Source organism: Odontomachus brunneus, unplaced genomic scaffold (genome assembly GCF_010583005.1).
Source record: "Odontomachus brunneus isolate Ranch 3 - 2012 unplaced genomic scaffold, Obru_v1 Obru_scaffold_082, whole genome shotgun sequence".
In the NCBI taxonomy this organism is placed as follows: domain Eukaryota; kingdom Metazoa; phylum Arthropoda; class Insecta; order Hymenoptera; family Formicidae; genus Odontomachus; species Odontomachus brunneus.
In genome coordinates, this window is record NW_022639532.1 from 113991 (window position 1) to 136122 (window position 22132).

At 37.9% G+C, this 22132-nt stretch overlaps 2 protein-coding genes across 3 annotated transcripts in view; both read left to right on the forward strand.

The window, feature by feature from the left end:
- The window catches only part of LOC116847643 (short-chain dehydrogenase/reductase family 16C member 6-like), a 23410-nt gene extending 3264 nt beyond the window's left edge, over positions 1-20146 (forward strand). Inside the window, exons 2-8 of one of the 2 annotated variants that reach the window (XM_032822847.1) lie at positions 3704-4198; positions 10341-10465; positions 11643-11753; positions 15856-16017; positions 16134-16216; positions 17529-17645; positions 17722-17911. In XM_032822847.1, the coding sequence (XP_032678738.1) occupies positions 3970-4198; positions 10341-10465; positions 11643-11753; positions 15856-16017; positions 16134-16216; positions 17529-17645; positions 17722-17911 (1017 nt within the window). In that variant the 5' untranslated portion in view covers positions 3704-3969. Of the gene's footprint in view, positions 1-3703; positions 4199-10340; positions 10466-11642; positions 11754-15855; positions 16018-16133; positions 16217-17528; positions 17646-17721 lie in introns of both variants that reach the window. The other variant, XM_032822846.1, reaches the window with a different exon arrangement.
- Positions 20147-20527: 381 nt separating this feature from the next.
- The window catches only part of LOC116847644 (phosphatidylinositol 4-phosphate 5-kinase 5-like), a 2397-nt gene continuing 792 nt past the window's right edge, over positions 20528-22132 (forward strand). The window contains exons 1-2 of the mRNA XM_032822848.1: positions 20528-20964; positions 21048-21135. Coding sequence (XP_032678739.1) covers positions 20808-20964; positions 21048-21135 — 245 coding nt within the window. The 5' untranslated portion in view covers positions 20528-20807. The remainder of the gene's footprint in view (positions 20965-21047; positions 21136-22132) is intronic.

Here is a 22132-nt window from a genome sequence, read left to right on the forward strand (position 1 = left end):
ATATATATATATATATATATATATATATATATATATATATATATATATATATATATATATATATATTTATATAATATTGATACGGAAGTTCCATACATACAACAACGTATGTAACAATAATCTGCCTTTTCTATCATTTAAATAAACATATCGCAAATAACAATTTCGTGAAAATGTTATGAGTAAAATATCACACAATATATTTATGAGAATCACTCATAAGCTGTTCACACATTTGACATTTCTTTCAGAGATTTACAACTAATTTCATATCTTATGCAAATTCTCACTTATGTGCATGCACCTGTACTATTGTGTGTTGTACTTGAGCGCGCGTATTTTAGCCAGTATAATTGGTCAACTTTAATCGTTTATAATTTAAAAAGTATTATAACCTCGACATTAGGATTTTTTTCTTCAAATTACTTCAGAGATCCATCCTTAAGAGATTAATGCGGTAGTGGCGGGACAACCGTATGTATATTCTAAACAAAAATGTCTTCTCTTTCTGTGTAAGAATACATACGCGTATGAACGGTATACTGCCGTGCCAAGGAAAAAAGTGGTTAAGTCACAAATGTTAACCACTTTTTTCCTTAGCACGGCAGTATACAGGATTAGAGAAAATGAGTGAGCCGGCATCCTCCGCCGACTCTCCAAGTACCTTCTGCCTTCTGTCTCGCGAGCGTTCGCTCGAGTAACTGAACCGACGCGGATTACGCAGTCGCGTCGCGGCGGGAAATTGCAGTTGAAAATTGAAAGTGAGACCCGTCGATTGCTAGAAAGCGGCGTGTTAGCACGTTCGCGATATGATGTCCGCGAATTGTCGATAAATTTGATCGCGAATTTGTTTGTAACATGTCAACGGACAGAAAAGAAGTCATGACACGCTTGCCACGCGCGGCTCGCACGTGCGAACCTTCGTGGCTTTATCGCGTCGTGCTCGAAGGAGCGATGAGGAAGAATGCAAATATGTCATTAAGATTTCCAGTTTCGTCTCGTACGTGTGCGAGCTAATACTCGCGATAATCACGGCTATCCACCGTTATTCCACGTTCTACGTTTCGACCGTTGGGTCGCTGATTTGCGTATTAATTAAATTCACTTCTTTTTATTAATTTTCACTTTTTTTCATTAATTTGCATAATCCATCGCGAATAATATTTGTGTTGAAATCGATCTGTGTAGAAATCTTTGTGTGCAAAATTTTTTATATATACAGAGAGAACGATTTACTGAATCAAATAAATGTTCCTTTGGAATAGTTCAAACAAATTATTTGGTTGACACAACAAAAATATTTCTTTGGAACTAAGCGGCAAATAAATATTTTTGTTGCTTCAAACAAAATTTTGTTCGATCAATCGAAAAATTTATTTAGACTATTCCAAAGAAACCTTTATTTGATTCAACTAAATCGTTCTCTCTATATATCGTGTGTTAATTTAACATATTATGTTATTTTTACTCTTCTATATTTGAGTTTATATTCATCACATCTAAGTGCATTAAACATCTATATTAATTATGTTAACACAATCTATATATATATATATATATATATATATATATATATATATATATATATATATATATATATATATATATATATATATATATATATATATATATATATATATATATATATATATATATATATATATATATATATATATTTATTTATTTATTTATTTATATATATATATATATATATATATATATATTTATATATATGCAGTATATATACACATACTAAATAGACATGTATGTTAAAAAAAATCCCTATTCTTTTTTTTGTTTTTTATGATATTTTGTCGCACACATACATACTTATTTCTGTCTCCCGACAAAATAACTCATTTCCCGCTAAAATAAGATAGTCTATATCTTTTAAAATACTAATCACGGCAAGCTAACTAAAAAAGGACAAAATTAATAAGTCGGATTACGAGGTTGACGCGGGAAGAATGTGGTTCCTCTTCTCACGACAAACAGGCATTAATCGATAAAAGCTTTTTACTAAAATAATCGGCAAATTAATTATCAAAATTCGTCGATCATATGTAAGATCACAAATAGCTTAATTGATTAATCAAATTAATGATATCAAACTTTGATGTAATTGTGCGCTGATTAACAATTAATTTTATCGCTCGATTAAATTATTCGTGGTTACATACATGATGATTATCTAATAGTGATTATCGATTTGTCGATTATTATAAATGGAGAAATTTCTCGTCGATTAACGCCCAACACCGCCCCGGCTGGTCGCGCGACCGAATTAAATGTCTCAATAATTTTCACGGTCGACGTGTACAATACAGCGCTTTTCACGGCCTCTCTAATTTACGCTCTGAGACGCTCGTCGAAGTCGGCAGGCCACTTTCTTGGACTGGATCAAAGTGCTCACACAGTCATGTGCAGCGAATGAAAGTAGAAGTGCACGTTACTACCGGGTTGATCAATGCCGAAGAAATTACATAAGGTGCTCTAATCTTTAGAGCTTATACTAAACGTCCACATTAAGTTAGATTCGAATGCAAGCTGGTCTCTCTTGGTCAATCTTGGTATCAAGAGTTTCTCTCGTTGAATCTTACGTATAATCAATCGAGTAATCGTTAATTGCTAAATTGAATTGGTAAGGTCGGTAAATTAAATGGAATAAAAGTAAATTCGTGAAGAATCAGTGGTGAAGTTTCACTAGATTAAATTGAATAAGAGACAATCGTAAATCCGAAGTTAAAAATATGCATTCTTAATATCACTTTATATACTTGCGTTTTTCAACATATTCTGTAGTCATGTTTCTCTAGACACGGTCACTTCATTTGCATGGAGAAGAAATGCAAATAAATATATTATTGATATAAGTGTAATTGAGAATTTAAAAAAAAAAACTATTATGTATAATAATTATATAATAATAATAATATAATGTATATAATAATTTTTTTCATCTAAATTTTTTTCAATTTGACTAGGTTTTTAATAGCGTGGAAATAGTCTGTCAACAAAAGCTATCTTGCTAAAAAAAAAAAAAAACAGTGAGTTTCGTTAAAAATAATTTTTTTAGTAAATTTTTTAACAGCACATTTCGACTCCTGAGATATAAATAGCATACGAAATAAAAGGATAGTCAATTACTGCACGGAAAAAAAAGATTTGGTTGAAATAACCAAATATCTGGTCGAATACGAACGATCCAGAAATTTCGATTAAAGTAACCCGAATTCTGCTTAAGTTAACAAGATTTTTGGTTGACTTAAACAGAATTCGGGTTACTTCAGTCGGAATTTCTGAATCGTTCATATTCGACCAGATATTTGGTTAATTCAATCAAACCTTTTTTTCCATGTGAAATTCACTCTGGTTAGTCTACCAAAAATCTTGTTAACTTAAACAGAATTCGGGTTACTTCAATCGGAATTTCTGGATCGTTCATATTCAACCAAATCTTTTTTTTCCGTGTGTAGAATGTCAATCTATTCTACGATCCTTACATGGTCCTGCGGTAATGTTTACTACAAAATTCTCCACGCGTAGAATATAAATAGAAGTAGTAAGGAATGTAGAATAATAACTTTGCAATTCGTCAACATGCAAAAAATTAACAGAAAAAACATTGCGTGCAAAAAATTACTAATCATCGTCTGTTAACAACGACCTTTGAAACATCTCATTTTTTTTTCTTGCATTTCAGACGGACGCGTAGAGTACAACCCGATCGCCGGCTTATCGGCTGGTAGAAGTGGTCGGTAGTTGTTTCGTAAGCCCTAGGTAAGGCCGAGCTACGACGCCACGACTCGTCGCGAGCTTTCGCAGTTCGAGAAATGACAGGCTGAGCGATCGATCGCTCCAGCCACGGAGAAGCCGAACGCAACTCTCGTGAGGAAACCTGAGGCGGGATTACGCACGTCGACTTCGCCGACGGTGTCCGTGCACGTCGCGTACACACCACCAGCAAACATGACGTACCTGTACTCCATCGGGGAAGTGATCGTCTTCCTGGCGCTGTCGATCTTCGCGATAGTGGAGAGCATCGTCAAGACCTTCATACCGAATAAGTACAAGATGAAGAGCATCAGCGGCGAGATCGCCCTTGTCACCGGGGGTGGCGGTGGTTTAGGCAGACTTCTGTCTCTCAGGCTGTCTAAGCTGGGCGCCATCGTGATCGTCTGGGACATCAATGAGAGCGGTGAGTGGAATTCGTCTTGAATGAGCACAGGTCTGCATGATTTTAATGTTTGACAGTGGTTTCTTACGTAATTTTATGCGCTAAATACGAATCTCAGAATTCTAAATACGAGTCTCAGAATTTGCCTATCACGTGCGATATTCAAGATAAATGAGATTAAGGGCCGGTTTTTCAATAATAGTTTAAACTTAGATGTTAACTTGAACTCTGTTTAAACAAAACAAACGCATTGTTAGAATAGAGTTTGAACTTGAATGAAGTTTAAACTGCTATTGAAAAATCGGCCCTAAATGTCTTAAAAATAATGTTTTCGATCAACTTCATGCATTTATTTTAGAGGCACCACATTATTTCTTTAATATTTCTGTTAATGTAATCGCATAACACTAGTCTTTTTCTTTTAACATCCATTTTCAATCGTCCTCATAATTTCGTAACTTTAAAAAAGTTACGACTGATAAAAAAAGTTAAAAGTCGCGACTGATAATCTGCATAATGCGTAAATGCTGATATCGCACTGCCGTTATCGCGTTCCCGAGCTGTTGACTTTGTTCAAAAGCTAAGATCGTTTCGCGAGTAGAAAAATAGCAATACCATAAACAGAATCCATCAGGATTGGCATTCAGGAAATCCCGATGGTCGTCGGTCGATAAAAATCGACAATTGAAGGCCTCATCATAAACACAAGGTTAACTGCTGAATTTCAGGGTCACTTTGTGCACATACACGGGTTACTAATGACGTTTGAAAAGCGCGCGCGCTCTCTCTCTCTCTCTCACGGTGTTTAGCAGAAAAATATGTAAAAATATCAAAATTAATAAAAACAAATAGAAATGAAAATTAATTGGACGTACAATCATAAATCATGGCGTACGCGCAGAACGAATTTTTTTTATTATAGCTTTAATTCATTATACACATTTACTATAAACATATAATCGCGTCGATATATAAGACTCCTGACTCTTCTCGATTGATAACGTCAGAAGCGCGAAGATGCATGCACGGAAAAAAAATATCTGCTACTTACGGACAGCTAAACATAATTTGCTGTATTAGCCACCTTTTCTTTGTTGCAATTTTCTTGCTATGATAACAAGAAAATCTGCTCCTGCAACAAAAAAATAGCTAAAGCAGTAAATTATATTTAATTGTCCGTCTGCAAATCTGCAAAGTGGCTAAAGTAGCAAATTTGCTACGTCAGCCAATTTTCTTGCAGGAGCAAATTTTCTTGTTATCATAGCAAGAAAATAGGTTCCTGCAGCAAAGAAAAAATAGCTAACACAGCGAATTATATTTAACATACGTAGCAAATTATCTTGCTGCTGCAGCAAATTATTTTCTTCTGCGTGTTCGAAATTATATATTTTTTATCTTTAAATAAAAAATATTAATACGAAAGAATACTTGGAATCATTTGTAAAGTGCTTTGAAAACTATCATTTTCCTTTGACAGTCTCTAAATAGCCATAAAACTAGCGTGATATGCAACCTTCTCCTTTTACCTGCCTTTTCTTGTGATTTTGTCACGTTAATTTATTTTATGGCTTTTTATCGACTGTCAAGGAAAAATGACAGTTTTCGGGATATTTTACGAGTATGCTCGAGCTATCCCAAGTGGTCCTTCATTCGGATATTTTTCTTCTTTGAAAATGACACAAGAATTTTCAGCGCGTCATTTCTTGCCTCTGACATCACGATCCAACATGGCCTCGGCTAATACTCAGGAGCCTTAAAAAGCATACTTATTCTTTATTCATGTATTCTTTATATTTAGTGTGTATTTTTTTCTCTCTCCTAATTAGCCGATGATTAGCACATTCAGAAGTCAGCACTGAGTTTAGGTAATTATCGGAGCTATCTGAGCGTGCAAAAGACAAGCGATTCTACTCGCGATTCTCAAACGGAAAAAAAAGACATGGACTACTAAATATAATTTGTTGTGTTAACCACTTTTTCTTTACTGCAGGATTTCCTTGCTAAAATAACAAGAAAATCTGCTTCTGCGACAAAAAAAGTAGCTAAAACAGATGAAATTATGTTTAGTTGTCCATCTGTAGCAATACAATTTGCTGTGTTAGCCACTTTTTCTTTGCTGCAGGAACCAATTTCTTTGCTAAGACAGCAAGAAAATCTGTTTCTGCGACAAAAAAAGTAACTGAAGCAGATAGTTAGTTGTCCATCTGTAACAAATTTGCTGTGTTATCCACTTTTCTTGCTGTATGAGCAGATTTTCTTGTTATCATAGGTTCCTGCAGCAAAGAAAAAGTAGCTAACACGGTAAATTATGTTTAACTGTCCATATATAGCAAATTAGTTTGCTGCTGCAGCAAATCCTTCCTTTCCGTGGCAGTATTCCCCTGCCGACCTGTGATACGCGCGATCGGCGATCGTTACGCTCCCGAAGAGCTTCACTTTCCCTTTTATTTCGATCTCCATTTGTTTAATGAATCACGTCCCCGGCGTCGCATTGTTATTCCATGGGTGTAGCCGTCATTGTTCGATTCACAGCCGTCGTCTTGATATTAATCGTTGATACGTTACCATATCGGCGGACTCCCAAGCACACCGATGATGATTCCCGACGTTAAACTTGCGGGAGCGCGATTACATCACGATTCAATCCGCGCGTCTCCGAGCGCGACGTCGGATCTGTGAAAATGTTTGCAATGTCGGCGTCGCGCGACCCTTCGAGCATGCTGCGCGATTATTTATTCCTTCCTTCTCCTTTTTCCCTCCTCTTGTACGATCAATGCCAATGGAAGGCCGTTATGCAGGAACCAATTGCGAGTTCACGGACGCAGACACGATGCGACGTGCGGAATTTTAATACGCGCTCATCGCGAACGACTGCAGAATGCTTAGGTAATCCCACCTGTGTGTGGCGGAGATACGCGCGCGCGTGTGTGGTGGATACTCCGCTACTTCGATACAATCGAAGTCGAGTAATCGTGCCGGTATTTCGGCGCCGCCGCGATACCCTGACCCGTGAATCAAACGTCAGAGTTCTGCTGTGCGCTTAATCCTGCAATTTTTATCGTTATCCTCGAATGTCGTCACGCAGCTGTTATGTCACGTGTTAAAAAGTTACGGAATAGACCTGCCGGTCGCTCGCCGCGGGACTCTCGATCGATGACATCGAAAATGATGGCGAGACGGCGCGTGCCTAAAATACCTGCGCGTGCTGTTTCCGAGTGAAAAGATATTTGTATGACAGGATGATCGTTTTGACATACGCACAGAAAAATACATACTGCATTCGAGTACTTGGTTTGTACACGTTTTATACACGGAGAATAGTAGAAAGTAATTTTGCTCTTTGAGGGGGTTACTTCAGTCGGAATTTCTGAATCGTTCATATTCGACCAGATATTTGGTTAATTCAATCAAACCTTTTTTTTCCATGTGAAATTCACTCAAAATGCATTTTTCCTAGTAAGTTTAGCATCTCGAGCAAGAATATTAAATGAAAAGAAAGAAGTAGCAAAATCGTCGTTGCTACTGCATACTCGTAGTGACATCAAAAATATTTAGTTGACGTAACTACAAATTATTTACAAATTATTCGTCATCAAAGCAGAAGCAGTTTCGTTGCTCAGGATAGAAAAGATTTGTTGAGTATATTTGTCCTAAAAATCACGTTATTATACGAATTTGTTATTGATGCAAAATAATGTATCCTTAGCAAATTTATTTGCTATTGGAGCAAAACTGCGACTGCTTGTATAAATCCATCATGGTTCTTATAGCAAAATAATTTATAGATTCAGCAAATTATATCCAACAAATAGTGATTAGTACTCTTAGCAAGTCTTTTTGTTGTACATATAATAATGAAAAGATTTTGCTAGACCAGCAGAAAATTTGCTAAGCTAGTAAATTATTTTTCTCCGTAAGTAAGTTTGTGTATCCAAAAATTTACCATAAGTTCATCATAAGCCTGCACGGAAAAAAAGATTTGGTTGAATTAACCAAATATCTGGTCGAATATGAACGATTCAGAAATTCCGACTGAAGTAACCCGAATTCTGCTTAAGTTAACAAGATTTTTGGTTGACTTAAACAGAATTCGGGTTACTTCAGTCGGAATTTCTGAATCGTTCATATTCGACCAGATATTTGGTTAATTCAACCAAACCTTTTTTTCCATGTGAAATTCACTCAAAATGCATTTTTCCTAGTAAGTTTAGCATCTCGAGCAAGAATATTAAATGAAAAGAAACATTCGGTTTGCTAAGTCGAGTCGAATCGACCTTTTTAAAGTCGATTAAATAGCTTTATTAATAGCTTTATAACATTCTTGTAAAAAAAGAATCATTTTTTTTCTTTTGAATGCATAATAATGTGCTCTTCTAAAATTTGTGATGGATATATTTCCAGATTATTATAAAGAAAATATTGTTTGTTGAAAATAACCGTTACTTAAAAGAAAGAAAGTAAACTGAGTAATTGCTTCTACTGAGTACACTGCGAAGAAAATTTATGTCTTATACTTGAATATTTTTTTGTGGGATGTAAAGTTTATTTCTGTGAAATAAAGCTCATTTCTATGAAATAAGCTTTTGCCTCACAAATAAATGTTCAAGTATTCTTTTGTGTGGAATGATACTTTTCTGAATGTAAACTGTAAAATACTGCGAAAGCTATCTTTCTCCCTTGACAGTGAATAGACAGCTGTAAAATCAATGCGACACGCAACCTTCCTCTTTAACCTACCTTTTCTCAGGATTTTGTCACGTTAATTTTACGGCTATTTATCGACTGCCAGGGGTAAGTATTCTGCAAGTACCCTCAAGTGATCTCAAGTGTTGTTTCATAGAAATACCTCTGACGTCACGATCCAGCATAACAGCGATGAGTACGCGAATACCTTCAGGCGAGTCGATTTGCGAAATCGGTGTCTCTAATTGCGAAGACCACACGAGGAGATCTTAAATACGATACGACGTTAAATATGACATCGCCAGAGCAAAACGGAGTATCGTGCGAATTTCGCCTCGATGTCGGTGATGCGACATTCAAGGTCCACGAGTACAATCAGATAGCCGTAGAGAGGCCCGCGCGCGGAACTGGTTATCCACAATAAAAATCAAATGCCAGATGGGTATCGCAGAGAAGCACTCGCGAATACCTGCCGGGTAGATACGTACACGCGTTGCCTCGAAGTTATCACTCCGGATGCGAAGATATCCTTCTGATTTCGCGTCGCGGATGAACTCATCGCCTCATAAACGGCGCCTCCCGCGCCAAATGTCGAGGCGGTTGCGATCGATCGATCGATCGGATCACCATTCAGAAATTCAAGAATGATGATATTCCCCCGATAGTCTCACTCGGAGGAGTCGGTCGCAGTGAAAGTCAGATTTTTATCCGTCGCATGAATACGCGCGCACAAACGTGGCAATTGCTCCTGCTCGGGCCGGACGGTGTCCTGCGAAGGATGGAACTTTCTATTCGCGAATTTATATACAGGGTGTCCGATAATTAATGGCACGCTCGTTGTGTGCTGGTGGAACTCTCATCAGCTTCATTATCCCATTCGACGAATAAACCTTTCCTCTTTCTTTTTTCGATCCCATCTTTATTTTTTCTCTCCCTCCATCGTATTTCGTACGCCAATGCGAAGTTGTTAACGAAATTTTTCAAGATTTTTGACGTTATCGTCGCGAGCTTCGTTCGCGACTTCTTGAAGAATATCGTTATCTATTATTTTCTTTGCACCGAGCGTAATTATGAGGGCGGGAAAGCGTCTTCAATGGAAATTAACGACATATGGCTTACTCAAGTCGATCGACGGGTTCTTTCATCTTCCTTGCGAGAAGTGGAACGTCATTCGTAGATCTATAATGTAATGGATCAAAACTAGCGAGAAAGCGAGAATGATTCCGCGATGCCAAAATTGCCTTTCTCTTTCTCGCGAGACTTTCTTCTCCGTTAATGTCCCGCGGCCTTGTTATGGCATTAGTTTTACTTATGTTCCATAATGCTTCGCAAATTTCAACTTCTCTGATTTTTGCGGGCAGTAGAGTGTGCGAATCAGTCGAAATGCGATGAAATTCACGTGAGATTAAATAAATCGTCAAGTATGAATTCGCAGAGTACGAAGTGCCAGGTTGACCAAACGGCTTCTGTTTCGTTGTAGGCATTCAGGAGACCGTGAAGTTGGTTCAGGCGGCTGGCGGCACATGTTATGGCTACGTTTGCGATTTATGTGATCGGGAGGACATATACAAAAAAGCCAATATTATCAAAGAAGAGATTGGCAAGGTAATAAGTTTCCGGAGTCGTTATTTGATAGACTACCTCATCGCCACGTATGTGTGTATGTATATATATATGTAATGTTGAACAGTATATATGTATATATTACGTTGAATATGAAATTCGGAATCACACGCTAAGTGGAAAGACGGGTAAAAGATCGAATACTATTTATGTTTTGTTTGTGCCGTGAAAGAAACATAATATACGACATAAATTCCGGACACGAAGCAGCGTTGGGTATTAATCGACGAAATTATTTGCGATATTATATATGACGATTAATTAATGTTGATTATTAATTCACCGATTATTTTAGTCAAAGAGAATTTTCATCAATTAATGCCCAAGTCTAGCGCGAGAAATTAATTATTAATTAGTGTACACTGAGGGAAGAATTACCTTAAAATCACCAAATATTTCTTTGATGGGTACCATTAACACACACATATTCACTTAATTTTAAATTCTCTTTATTTAGATCAAATACTGTTTACCTGATTTAAATAAACAATATTTGGTTTAAATAAAAAGAATTTAGATTTATAAATAAATATGTTAATGGCACCCATCAAAGAAATATTTATTGATTTTAAGGTAATTTTTTTCTCGGTGTATATAATCAGTCACGTTAAAATTTGATAAATAATTGACTTTATTGATCGACGGAATTATTTACGATTTTGTACATAGCGATCAGTCAATGTTGACTATCGACTTGCCGATTATTTTAGTCGAAGTGAATTTTTATTCGGTGATCCTCGCTGAAAATAGAAACTGTCGCGATTCACGACTCGTACTCGACCACCACCTTGGCGATCGTTCACACAAGCACGCAAAAGGAGCGGATTCTCTCCTTAGAAGACAAATACTCGTCCAGCGCTCGTCTAGTCCGTCATGCGATGAGTATCGCCGCGAATAACATTACGAAAGTCCACGTTGCGCCACAACATTGCAGTGCACGTCGTCGGGTGGTCTCGAGAGAGCCGCGAGAAAAATGTTTCTCGTCTTCGCGTTCTCACCTGCCACGTTTGGTCGCGATACCGCGCGTTGTTTTCCATGTGCAGGTGAGAAGCCTTGTCGTTGACGATGTCCTTCTCCGCGTCCCGGTCGTGTCTTGCACCGAACTTTTCTCAAGCGAGGTAGAGAGGTCATTTTTCGGGTGTGCCTTGTGCGTCCACAGGTGACGATTCTCATCAACAACGCGGGCGTCGTCACGGGTCTGAGGCTGATGGACACTCCGGACAAGCTTATCATCAGGACGATGGATGTCAACATCATGAGCCATTTCTGGGTGAGTGAACTTCACATTCGTAGAAACTCAACGCAGTAGCGCTGAAAGTAACACCCTATATTACGAGTCGTTTAATGCAAACATGCTTTATGTTTACGCTAAGATGAAAATGATAAGATAAACGAGTAAGTTTAAATGATATCCTCCAGTAAACACTAATTACGATGTTGTAACTTCTTTCACATAAATATTTTTCAATGTTACTATTTTCCTAGGTTGTATTGCAAGCATCTGTCTTTTTTGAGGAAAACTTTACTGAAAATTCACGGTGTACGTAACGTCCCTTAGGAAAAATTACTTTCAATTGTTCAAGTTAACTTAAAGTTGTTTAAAGTTACTTAAAGTTATTTATAGTTAACTATAAATAATTATAAATTATTATAATTATTTATAAAATAATTATAAAATTATTTATAATTATTTATAAAAATAATTATAAATTATTTATAAAAATAATTATAAATTATTTATAAATAGTTAACTATAAATAACTTTAAGTAATTTTAAGAAACTTTAAGTTAATTTGAACATCTTAAAGTAATTTTTCCTAAGGGGTAAACTATATTTTCAGTAAAATTCTCCTCAAAAAGGTCGTTTTGGAACACAACCATAGCGATTGATTTTCTCAGTGATTACTTTGTAATTTATTTTTTTTATACATAATTTTTTTTAATTTCTTCATATATATATATATATATATATATATATATATATATATATCATTTATCTTTCCTTCTTTTCTTAAAGAGTACTATCTTCCCGTGGATAAATAAGAAAATAAACTTTAAAATGTTTTCCGCGTAACATTACGTCAATATTATAATTTTCCATTTAGCGATGTAAATACAATACAACACGTGTTGCATAATAAATCACGTTGTTGAATGAAAAGTTATAATGTTTATGCAATGTAGCTCTTAGCTGCGATGTGTTCACTGGCTCTTGTTATTTCTTTTTCTTTCTCCGTGGCGAGATGAAGAAAGACGCACACACACACATCGCGGTGTTTGTGACATTTTCGTAAATCTCTCTCTTATCAAAGTTGCCGAGATAGCGACGTTATAACACACCGTTCGTCAGGGACGTTGTGAAAAGAGGTCTGCGGACGTTCTCGGGCCTCTCGCTCGAGATTTTGCAACGAGATACCGTTGATGTCGAAACCGCACGTCTCGGGTCGCGATAATACGCCAGCGGCGATATTTTGAATTACCTGTTTCGGGGCCGCGAATTTGGGTCTGGATTCAAAGGTCGCCGATCTATGAGAAGGAGATGATGGCGAAGCCAGGAGGAGGAGGAGAAGAAAAATCGCGGTGAGAGGCATTCCGCGCTCGTTCCTATCGTTTGTTGCTGTTGGTCAGGTACACACAAGAACCGGTCGGATAGCGTCGGCTTATTCGCAGTGTTGCGGTGTTCTCGGGTCTCGCCGTTGCGACACGCATCACCGACACCGGCTGGCCGAACGCAAATAATCCCTTAATTCGAATTCCTGCTCAAATTAGCGATCCGTGAACTCTCGTTCGCTCTGGACGTGCGTCGGTGAGATCGATCGTCGATCTTATTCCTGCGCGTTCGCGGTGGCGTAGGCTCGTGATTTACTTTCCAATTCGGCACGATTCCGTCGTAAAACACGTTTACGTGTTCCCTCGTCGCGTCGACATATTCTTAATCGACATGTTCTTAATAATCCACTAATAATTGTTTAACGTGTCCCTTCGGAGACGTCGCTGCATATGAAAATAAATCTTGCGTAAGCAAAATTTATACAAAATATTAATATATAATTAGTATATAATTTATACAATTTATTTATACAATTTATTTTTATTTATATAATTAGTATATAATTTATATAATTTAATATTAGTGTATAATTTATACAAATACCAATATTACGCAATGATCCATGCGTGAATTAAAGTGCAGCAAATGCCGTTACTATGTTTGTAATGACGAGCATAATGACGGCATAATTAATATCGATGTTTTTCCGTCGTAGCTTACGTAAAGACGTAATGATCAGGGGACAAATAAATTAAATCTCCTAGCATTTCCGTGTTGAAAAACTGACATTGTAAAAAGTCACTACGTCGACACAAGCCGGTAAAACGTAAATCTCAGCTGGTCGTTAATTTCAATATTTTATGTTCCTGTAACATTGGATGGAACGTTTCTCGGTGTTGATGCCTCGATTTTACTTCCATTCGCTCGAATAAGCCGCAATGTATATATTCGAGATATTTCTGTATATCCTTGACGGTATAATGATGGCTCGCTTACTTGGTCAAGGCCGACGTCATTGCAAGCAATGAGGTCTCGTCAAATTTCGCGACGCTCACCGATCGGCGAAATGAGCGGTGATCCGAAAATTCGTGGATTACACGATCAGAGACCAGAAATCGCCGGTTCATGTCGCCATAAATTTCACGTAGGTGGAATCTCGGTGTGAACGGCGGCAGTTTGTCGCTTGAATGAAACCTGACTAGAAATTTATTCCGTGACCCTGATTAGATTCATTCCAATCGGTTATCTGATTTGTATGAGGTGGCTGACACGTCAAGTAACGTACAGAGTAATAATCAGGACTTCATTAATAATAACACTGACAAGAAAACCTCGTCAGGTCGAATACACGGATCTTAAGAGAAGCTTCATCGAATAAACCCAGAAATTTTTGGAATTCGAATGAGATGAGGTTCTCTTGTGAAAGATAAAAGAAATACCGAACGAATATTTTCGATGCAAAATCCGATCAATTTTTATATCCGATCAGAAAATATCCGATGAGAAATTATCGGTTCTTAATTTTTTATATCGTGTTATTTTATACCGAAAATGCCATTATGATTGTATCCAACTAGATTTAACAGGATATTCTGATCGGATATAAAAATCAGTTCCATTTTTTTGGATCAATAACCTTCTCTTAAAATGTTTTCTGGCAGCCGTTTTTCTTACGATAATTTGAGACGAGCGAGAAATCACCGGACTCCAAATCGGCAGTGCGTCACACATTTTGCAAAAGGCGGTCACAGTTGTTTGTGTCATTCTCTGTATGTGTCTACGAGTTATACACGCCGATTCGGTTCTCCGCGCGAATTTTCACTTGAATCGCGTCTGACCAATTCACTGAACCGAAGAATGCATTAAATAATGGTCATTTAATGTTACCCTATTCAGTGGGACGGTATTGTCCACTTGAGGTCTCAAGGTTTTTACTTTATTTCTCTGTTATTTCAAATTACTGCAAGAAAAGTGGCTACCAGGAAACATTTTAAGAGAAGCTTCATCGAATAAACCCAGAAAATTTAGAATTCGAATGATGACGTTCTCTTGTGAAAGATAAAAGAATTACTGAACTAATATTTTTTATGCAAAATCCGATGAAAATACCCGATGAGAAATATCGGTTCTTAATTTTTTGATCATGTTATTTGATGCCGAAAATACCATTATGATAGCATCCAACTAAATCTAACTGGATATTCTGATCGGATATAAAAATCAACCGGCATTTCCTCGGAAATATCCGTTTGATAATTGTTTATCGGATAATTTCATTCACTGAAGGATTATTAATAATTAGGACATTTTTTAACATCAGAATAATCGTGATAACATCACCTTATTCAGATCTAATAGCTGATTAGGATTAACCTGAACCGTTAGTCGGGACCACCGTTGTTCCCGATGATTTCTGATCCGATTTTTCGCGCATGAACGCGCAAGTAACGGGGATAAAAGTCCGAAATGAATAAATACGCCACAGGAATTGGTGCTACAGGCGAAATTCGTCCGCAAAAGTGGGTTAACGATTTCGACAAGGGGACCTGCGATGGCACCGAACCGATGGACCTCACGGATCTCGATGTCGGCGCGGTCGTTTCGATAGTAAATCCTGCTGCCTACTTTCCAACGGTCCTTTCCACTTCCCTACGAGCGATCCGACCCGTCAACAAGCATTATCGCGCATACTCCAACATCTTCATTTAACTCTGTCCGGAGGAACGAACGTCGTTCGGGCGCGGAGCTTTCTCGCTGAAGCTCTTTTACTGTTATTCGTATCGGCGCGATCAATCAGCGATGATCCACGTTCTTCTTGTAGACCGCGAAGGCGTTCCTCCCGACGATGATGGAGAACAACAAGGGACACATCGTGAGCATAGCGAGCTTGGCCGGTCAATGCGGCGTTTCGAAATTGGTGGACTATTGCGCGTCCAAGTTCGCGGCGGTCGGATTCGACGAGGCTCTGCGGATGGAACTTGAGGTAATAATCACGCGCTAGTCGATGACGCGAACGGGATACGCGAGGGTTTATCCTTCTTGGGCATTCCAGCATACTGTCCACTGATCGATTAAATTTCGCTCACTATTCTGCTTCAGTACGAGGGATACGACATCAATACCACGGTCGTGTGCCCTTATTTCATTCGCAGCACCGGCATGTTCGACGATGTTCAGTCCAGGTACGAGACATCTTCCGGCACACTCGTGGAAGAGTTCAGCTTCCTTTTCGAGTTAGATTTATATGACTCTGAAGGCACACGTTAGGCAGTTACTATCGCTGCTAACATGCTAAAAAAGGCAGCCATGTTATGATTTTGATATCATACATTTATTTTGAAAAAATAGAAAATTAGAAAAATAAAATATATACTGAGTACTTTAGTTTCATTTTAAACATCCTATGTACATGGAAAATTTTTTAGATATGAGAAATTAATTTGGACAGTAAAAGGCTAAAGTAAAAGAAGGAAAATAAACTGTGCGATTGTCAGACAGTCAAATGGAACTATTCGGCCGATCTCTACACTCAGAGGAAGGTATGACTTTTAGGCGATTTGGGGACCGCTAGGTGAACGAAAAATTTCCTATTTTTTCCTTCGTATTTTTTCTCGTAGAATTAAAAAATCGACCTTAAAATACGCCAAGTAAAGGGAAAAATAGTTATAGACATTTAAACGTTGATTTCCCTGAAAATCATGCATTTTCCAACACTGCCATTTTAAATACCTTTGACCTTTTTAGAGGTGCTAAAATAAAGTAAAAAAATAGAAAAAATAAAAAAAGAAAAAAGAAAAAGTACAAAAAAATATAAAAAAAAAGAAAAAAAATGATGGGACCGACTCTCCCTCACGTCCATGTTCGTGGTCCTGCTTCCGATAGAGAAGGGAGATATTTTATTTGTGTGTAATACTGCTAATTGAAATAAATGGTATCGGTGGATATAAGTAAAAGCAAATCAGGTGCTCAAGACTCGTTAGAATTCACTTGGTTCACAATCATCAATGAGCTGCCGATGTTTTTGTGATATAATTTTATGATGACATTGAATTTCAAAAAGTAAAAGAATAAATAAAACATCAGAATTTTTTATTTACTAATGCCTTTATAATCCTAAAAACGCTGGATTACAAAATCACGTATTTTGAACGTTAATATTTTTTAAATTGACTGCTGCTTTTTCTCTGCTGCTTAGAATTTTCATATCATTATCAAGTTTTGAGAAAATAAGTCTCCTATGTAACGTGAGATTTAGCACTTCTAAAAAGGTCAAATTTGATTTTCAGGAAAATCAACATTTAAATATCTATAACTATTTTTCCCTTTACTTGGCGTAATTTTAAGGTCGATTTTTGAATTCTACGGAAAAAAATACAAAGGAAAAAATAGGAAATTTGCGTTCACCTAGTTATCCCCAAATCGCCTAAAAGTCATACCCTCCTTTGTTTAATGTAACTATATGTGCTATCATAAATCAAGATGATTATGCTGCAGATATGTCCCGACTCTGAGTCCGAATGACGTAGCCGATCGGATTATAACGGCGATGAGGTGCAACGAGAAGTACGCCATAATACCAGGATACATGCGGATATTGTTGATCTTAAAGTGGTAAGTCGGACACGATCGCGTCTCGGCCGCGCGACTCGCGAGAGCGCTAATTGCGAGAGCGACGCAATTGCCGCAGGTTGTTCCCGTGGGCGTGCAGTGCGATGTTCCTCCGCGGACTGGTCCGAGACGCCGCGCCGGCTTCCCAACGTCAGTCGTGCGCGGCCACGACCGCGAGTGACTGCAACGTGCCGTCCAAGGATCAAAACGGCGCGACTATTCACCAACAGCTGGCCAGACGTGTCTCCAGCTCGGAGAGAAAGCCCTGAGAGCCCTGGTGCGACCTTTACGTCTTCCAGCGAGTTCTCGGCGAACGAATGGTAAAGGTCGCGCTGTCTAAGCGTAGATATAAAACATTCCCACACACCCACTCACACTCACGCGCGCGCACGCGCGCACACACACACACACACACACACGCACGCACGCACGCACACATTATATATATATAATTCCGGCGATTATACGATGGCGACTCGTTTCATAATCGAGTCGTCTTGCTTGATATTGCGCAAAATTGAGACGAGTACCTCGAAGCGAGGTAACCGAAGGAAAGCGGCACGACGGTCGACGTGAATTCTCCGTTCAGGGAGCCGCTCTTGGACGAAAGATACTCGGCGGCCGGGACGTCTCGACGACTCCTTTTGCGCTCCCGTATGTCTACGCAAAGAAAACAAACGTAATCACCACCTTGCAGCGTGGAATGTGATCATGATATTGACGACGAATCGTCCTTCCTCTCGTGCCTTCGTGTGCGTGATTTTAATTTCAAAGCGCGTCGCGCAATTACACTCGGGTTGCACTCCAAAGCATCCTTCTTGAGGAAATCTTATTCAATACTTTACGGTATGTGTAACGTGAATTATAAGTATTGAGTACACAATTTTTCCCAAAAAGGACGTTTTGAAATGCAACCTTGGCGATACGTGTCGCGGCGAGGCGACGCGTAACACATCTGTGCTTCCAACTACAACCTGTTCCGCTTACGAGAGTGCGCCGATCGATACACTTTCTCACGTCACGTCCGGTCAGCTTGTTTTGTTTTTTGGATATGGGTGACGTTTCTGTTCTTCCACTTTTCAAGTGGCGGGTAGTGGACAACAAATATGCCGTTTTGCGGAGAAATGTGATACCGATATGAGACGAGCGACGTTAATATTAGCGTATAAGGGGGAATATTATTAGGACACCATGTTGGGGAAATTGGCGATTCTGCGAAAACTCACGGGAGAGACACCGTTTTTCCCTCGCGCGTGCGCGAGCTATCTTCTCTTCAAACGCGCGCGGCGAACGCTCGAGTTACACGAGAACGACGGATATTACGACGTACCAAATTAATGTACGAACGCGATACGCGATAAAAGTTGCGCAGTTTAAGCTTCACTCTTCCAAAGCGTAGTTTTTAAGTGACAATTTATCCGGTAAGAACAATTTATGCGGTCGCACGTAAGGATGTTGTACAGAGTGAGCGTGTACATATATGTACGCTGAGAGAAAATGTATCTAGAGAAAAAATTGCGAATATTTATTTGGTGAGTATAACATCAGTTGCTAACAACATTCAAATCTAAATTCTTTCATTTCAATAGAACGAACGATCGCTTTCACGACATTTTCAAGCTAAGAAGCTCTCTTGAGGCTTCAAGAAAATCTATATTTCCTTGTTTAAAACATATTTTATATTAGTACAGGAGTATACAAAAAATATATGTTATTAGCGCAACTACCGAATAAATACTTCCTATTTCTTAGATACTTGTTTTCTCTCCATATACGGGACACGTGTACATATGTGCATACGTCTGAGATAACATATGTAAGTAAATTTTCGCTTGCGAGACGATTTGAACACATTTTTCTTTTGGTAATGTTAGAAACGAAACTGTCAAAAGTGGTTTCAATTATGAAATACTGTTTTAATAGAGATCCAAGTGACACGTCAGACGTTCGATTTTGTTACAATTGCAACGAAAAATTAAAAAGAAAAAGTTTTTTCTTACTTTAAAATATATTTTTCTTATTTTTTGCTTTATTATAATATCTTGTTCACACTTTTCGTAGCACATATTAGTTTTATTAGTGCAACACCACTTCGATTCTTGTCAAATTCGATTACTACGCGAGTCCGTAAATAACAGTTTGCAACTTGTGCAATTGTGATTATCTAATGCGCCTCCAATTTCACTGGAAAAAATGTATTCGGGTCGTTTCGCAAACGTATGCCCGAGTCTTATATACTTTATCGCGGTTACTTGGGGGGTGTTTTCAGAATGAGGAAGTTCAGACATTAGAGTTATGTAAAAGGTAAGAAAAGAAAAGAAGTCTTACTTTATTTTCGATACTAAGTAGTCTTAGTATGCGTATAAACGAGGGATATTTTTGGACGACAATTTTATCGACGCGAGGGAGATAGCGTCGACATGGAAATGTATATTACTCTTATGGATGAACATTGTAGCGATACCTTTGAGTAAAAGTGGCAGCATGCACAAATCTCCTCCTTATATAAATCCTATTTTTTATTTCTCAACGAAGTCGATGATAAATTTTAGATTGTAGGAGAAGAAGCGAAAGAGAGAGAGGAGGAAAATGCTAATCAGTCTCTACCCAGTGCCATAATTTATTTCAACAGTCGCGAGAGAATTCGACGAGAAATAACGCGTTACGATATCTTTCATGGCATTTTTTGTACTGTTTTGCGACACGAGGGGATACAATAAACTGTACCTGTCATACTAGATTGCTCTTTATGCGGATGATATGCGCCGGAAGAAAGGAAATTCGATCAGAGCAACGATCTCGAGGACAGCGGTGAATTGCTTGTTTTTTCGCGCCGACAACAACAACAATCGATTGATCCCGAGCGACCGATCGATTGCAGCATCTGCCCGATTCGCGTTGAAACATAAACGCGCTTCGCGATAACTCTTAGAAATCGTATAATTTCTGTACGTAATACGCGGCCTTTCGCGCATAAACAGATTAACGTTACGAAAAGACTGACTTTCACTGGGATTTCGCTGCTTTCTGTTCGCGATACACCAAAAGCTTTCTATTTTATGCGCGATCACGAAGAATCGTTTTTGCCTGCTGAAATCTCGCGGGGCGAGATCTAAAACACGCTCCTGTCTAAACACGTATCATATACGAAAGATCACACGAGACATGAAACGAGATACACCGAGAGATCCCAAATCGCGGAGCGACAAGTCCGATAAAACGAGGAGGAGAATTGGCGTTGGAAAATTTACTTTTCGAAACGGGGACAGTTACGAGGGGAAATACGAAGTCAACGTTGGCGAGCGCGCGCTGGTTAAGCAAGGTTAACGTTTCGTATATTCGGCGATTTCTGATATCAATGTGTCTTATCACAATTGAAGAATCAGCACTGACGTGACTTTATAGATGAGGGAGTGTATGTAACTGATAACTTTGATGTGTACGAAGGTAAATGGAACGTCGACGGTTTCGCCAGCGAGAACTTTCACATTCGGTGATTAACACGTTCAATTATATTATGTGATTGTATAATGTAACGATATAATATAACGGGTAATATATTTATACGGTAAAAGTAACCTCGTTGGTATAGCTGAATTTTCCGTTACTTGAGGACGAGATAAAAAACTCGGTGTTGTACACTAATAGAAAAAAATATATTCAAGAGATTGTAAATATTTTTTCGATAGGTATTAACCCATTAAGACCCAAGAGAAAACCGCTAAGGATAGGCTTTTAAAAACCATCTAAATTAGGGTAAAACATCGAAATTTGTTAAAAAGTGAAAAAAAGTTTGTGTTGGATTTCAAAATTTGAGATGACGGACTAATATTCGGTCCGAAAATTTGAAATTTTGACTTATTTGAGTGAAAATCCGTATAGGGGGGGTTTTGGGTTCGCTGAGTATGAATATGCACTTATTTTTTAAAAATTTTTCAAAACGTACTTTCATTGAAATAAATCAAAATAAACATTTTTGGCCGCCATATTGATTTTTAAAGTCAAAAAACCATTTTTCTTCTACAGTCTGCTAAAGTATAATATTTTGCTCCAAAACAAACACCTTCGAAAGATAGCTTATAATTTGATTCGATTTTTAATAAAACTATGTCAAATAAAACTATGTCAAATTTTCGTATTTTTGGGCGGCCATATTGGATCCGCCATTACGAATTTTGAAAAAATAAATGCATATTCATACTCAGTGAACCCCAAATCCTCCCTATACGGATTTTCACTCAAATAATCAAAATTTCAAATTTTCGGGCCGACATATTGGTCCGCCATTTTGAATTTTGAAATCCAGCGCAAATTTTTTTTCACTTTTTAACAAATTTCGACGTTTTGCCCTAATTTAGATGGTTTTTGAATGCCTATCCTTAGCAGTTTTCTCTTGAGCCTTAATGGGTTAATATAATATAATTTTCTTATACTCTAATATATATATATATATATATATATATATATATATATATATATATATATATATA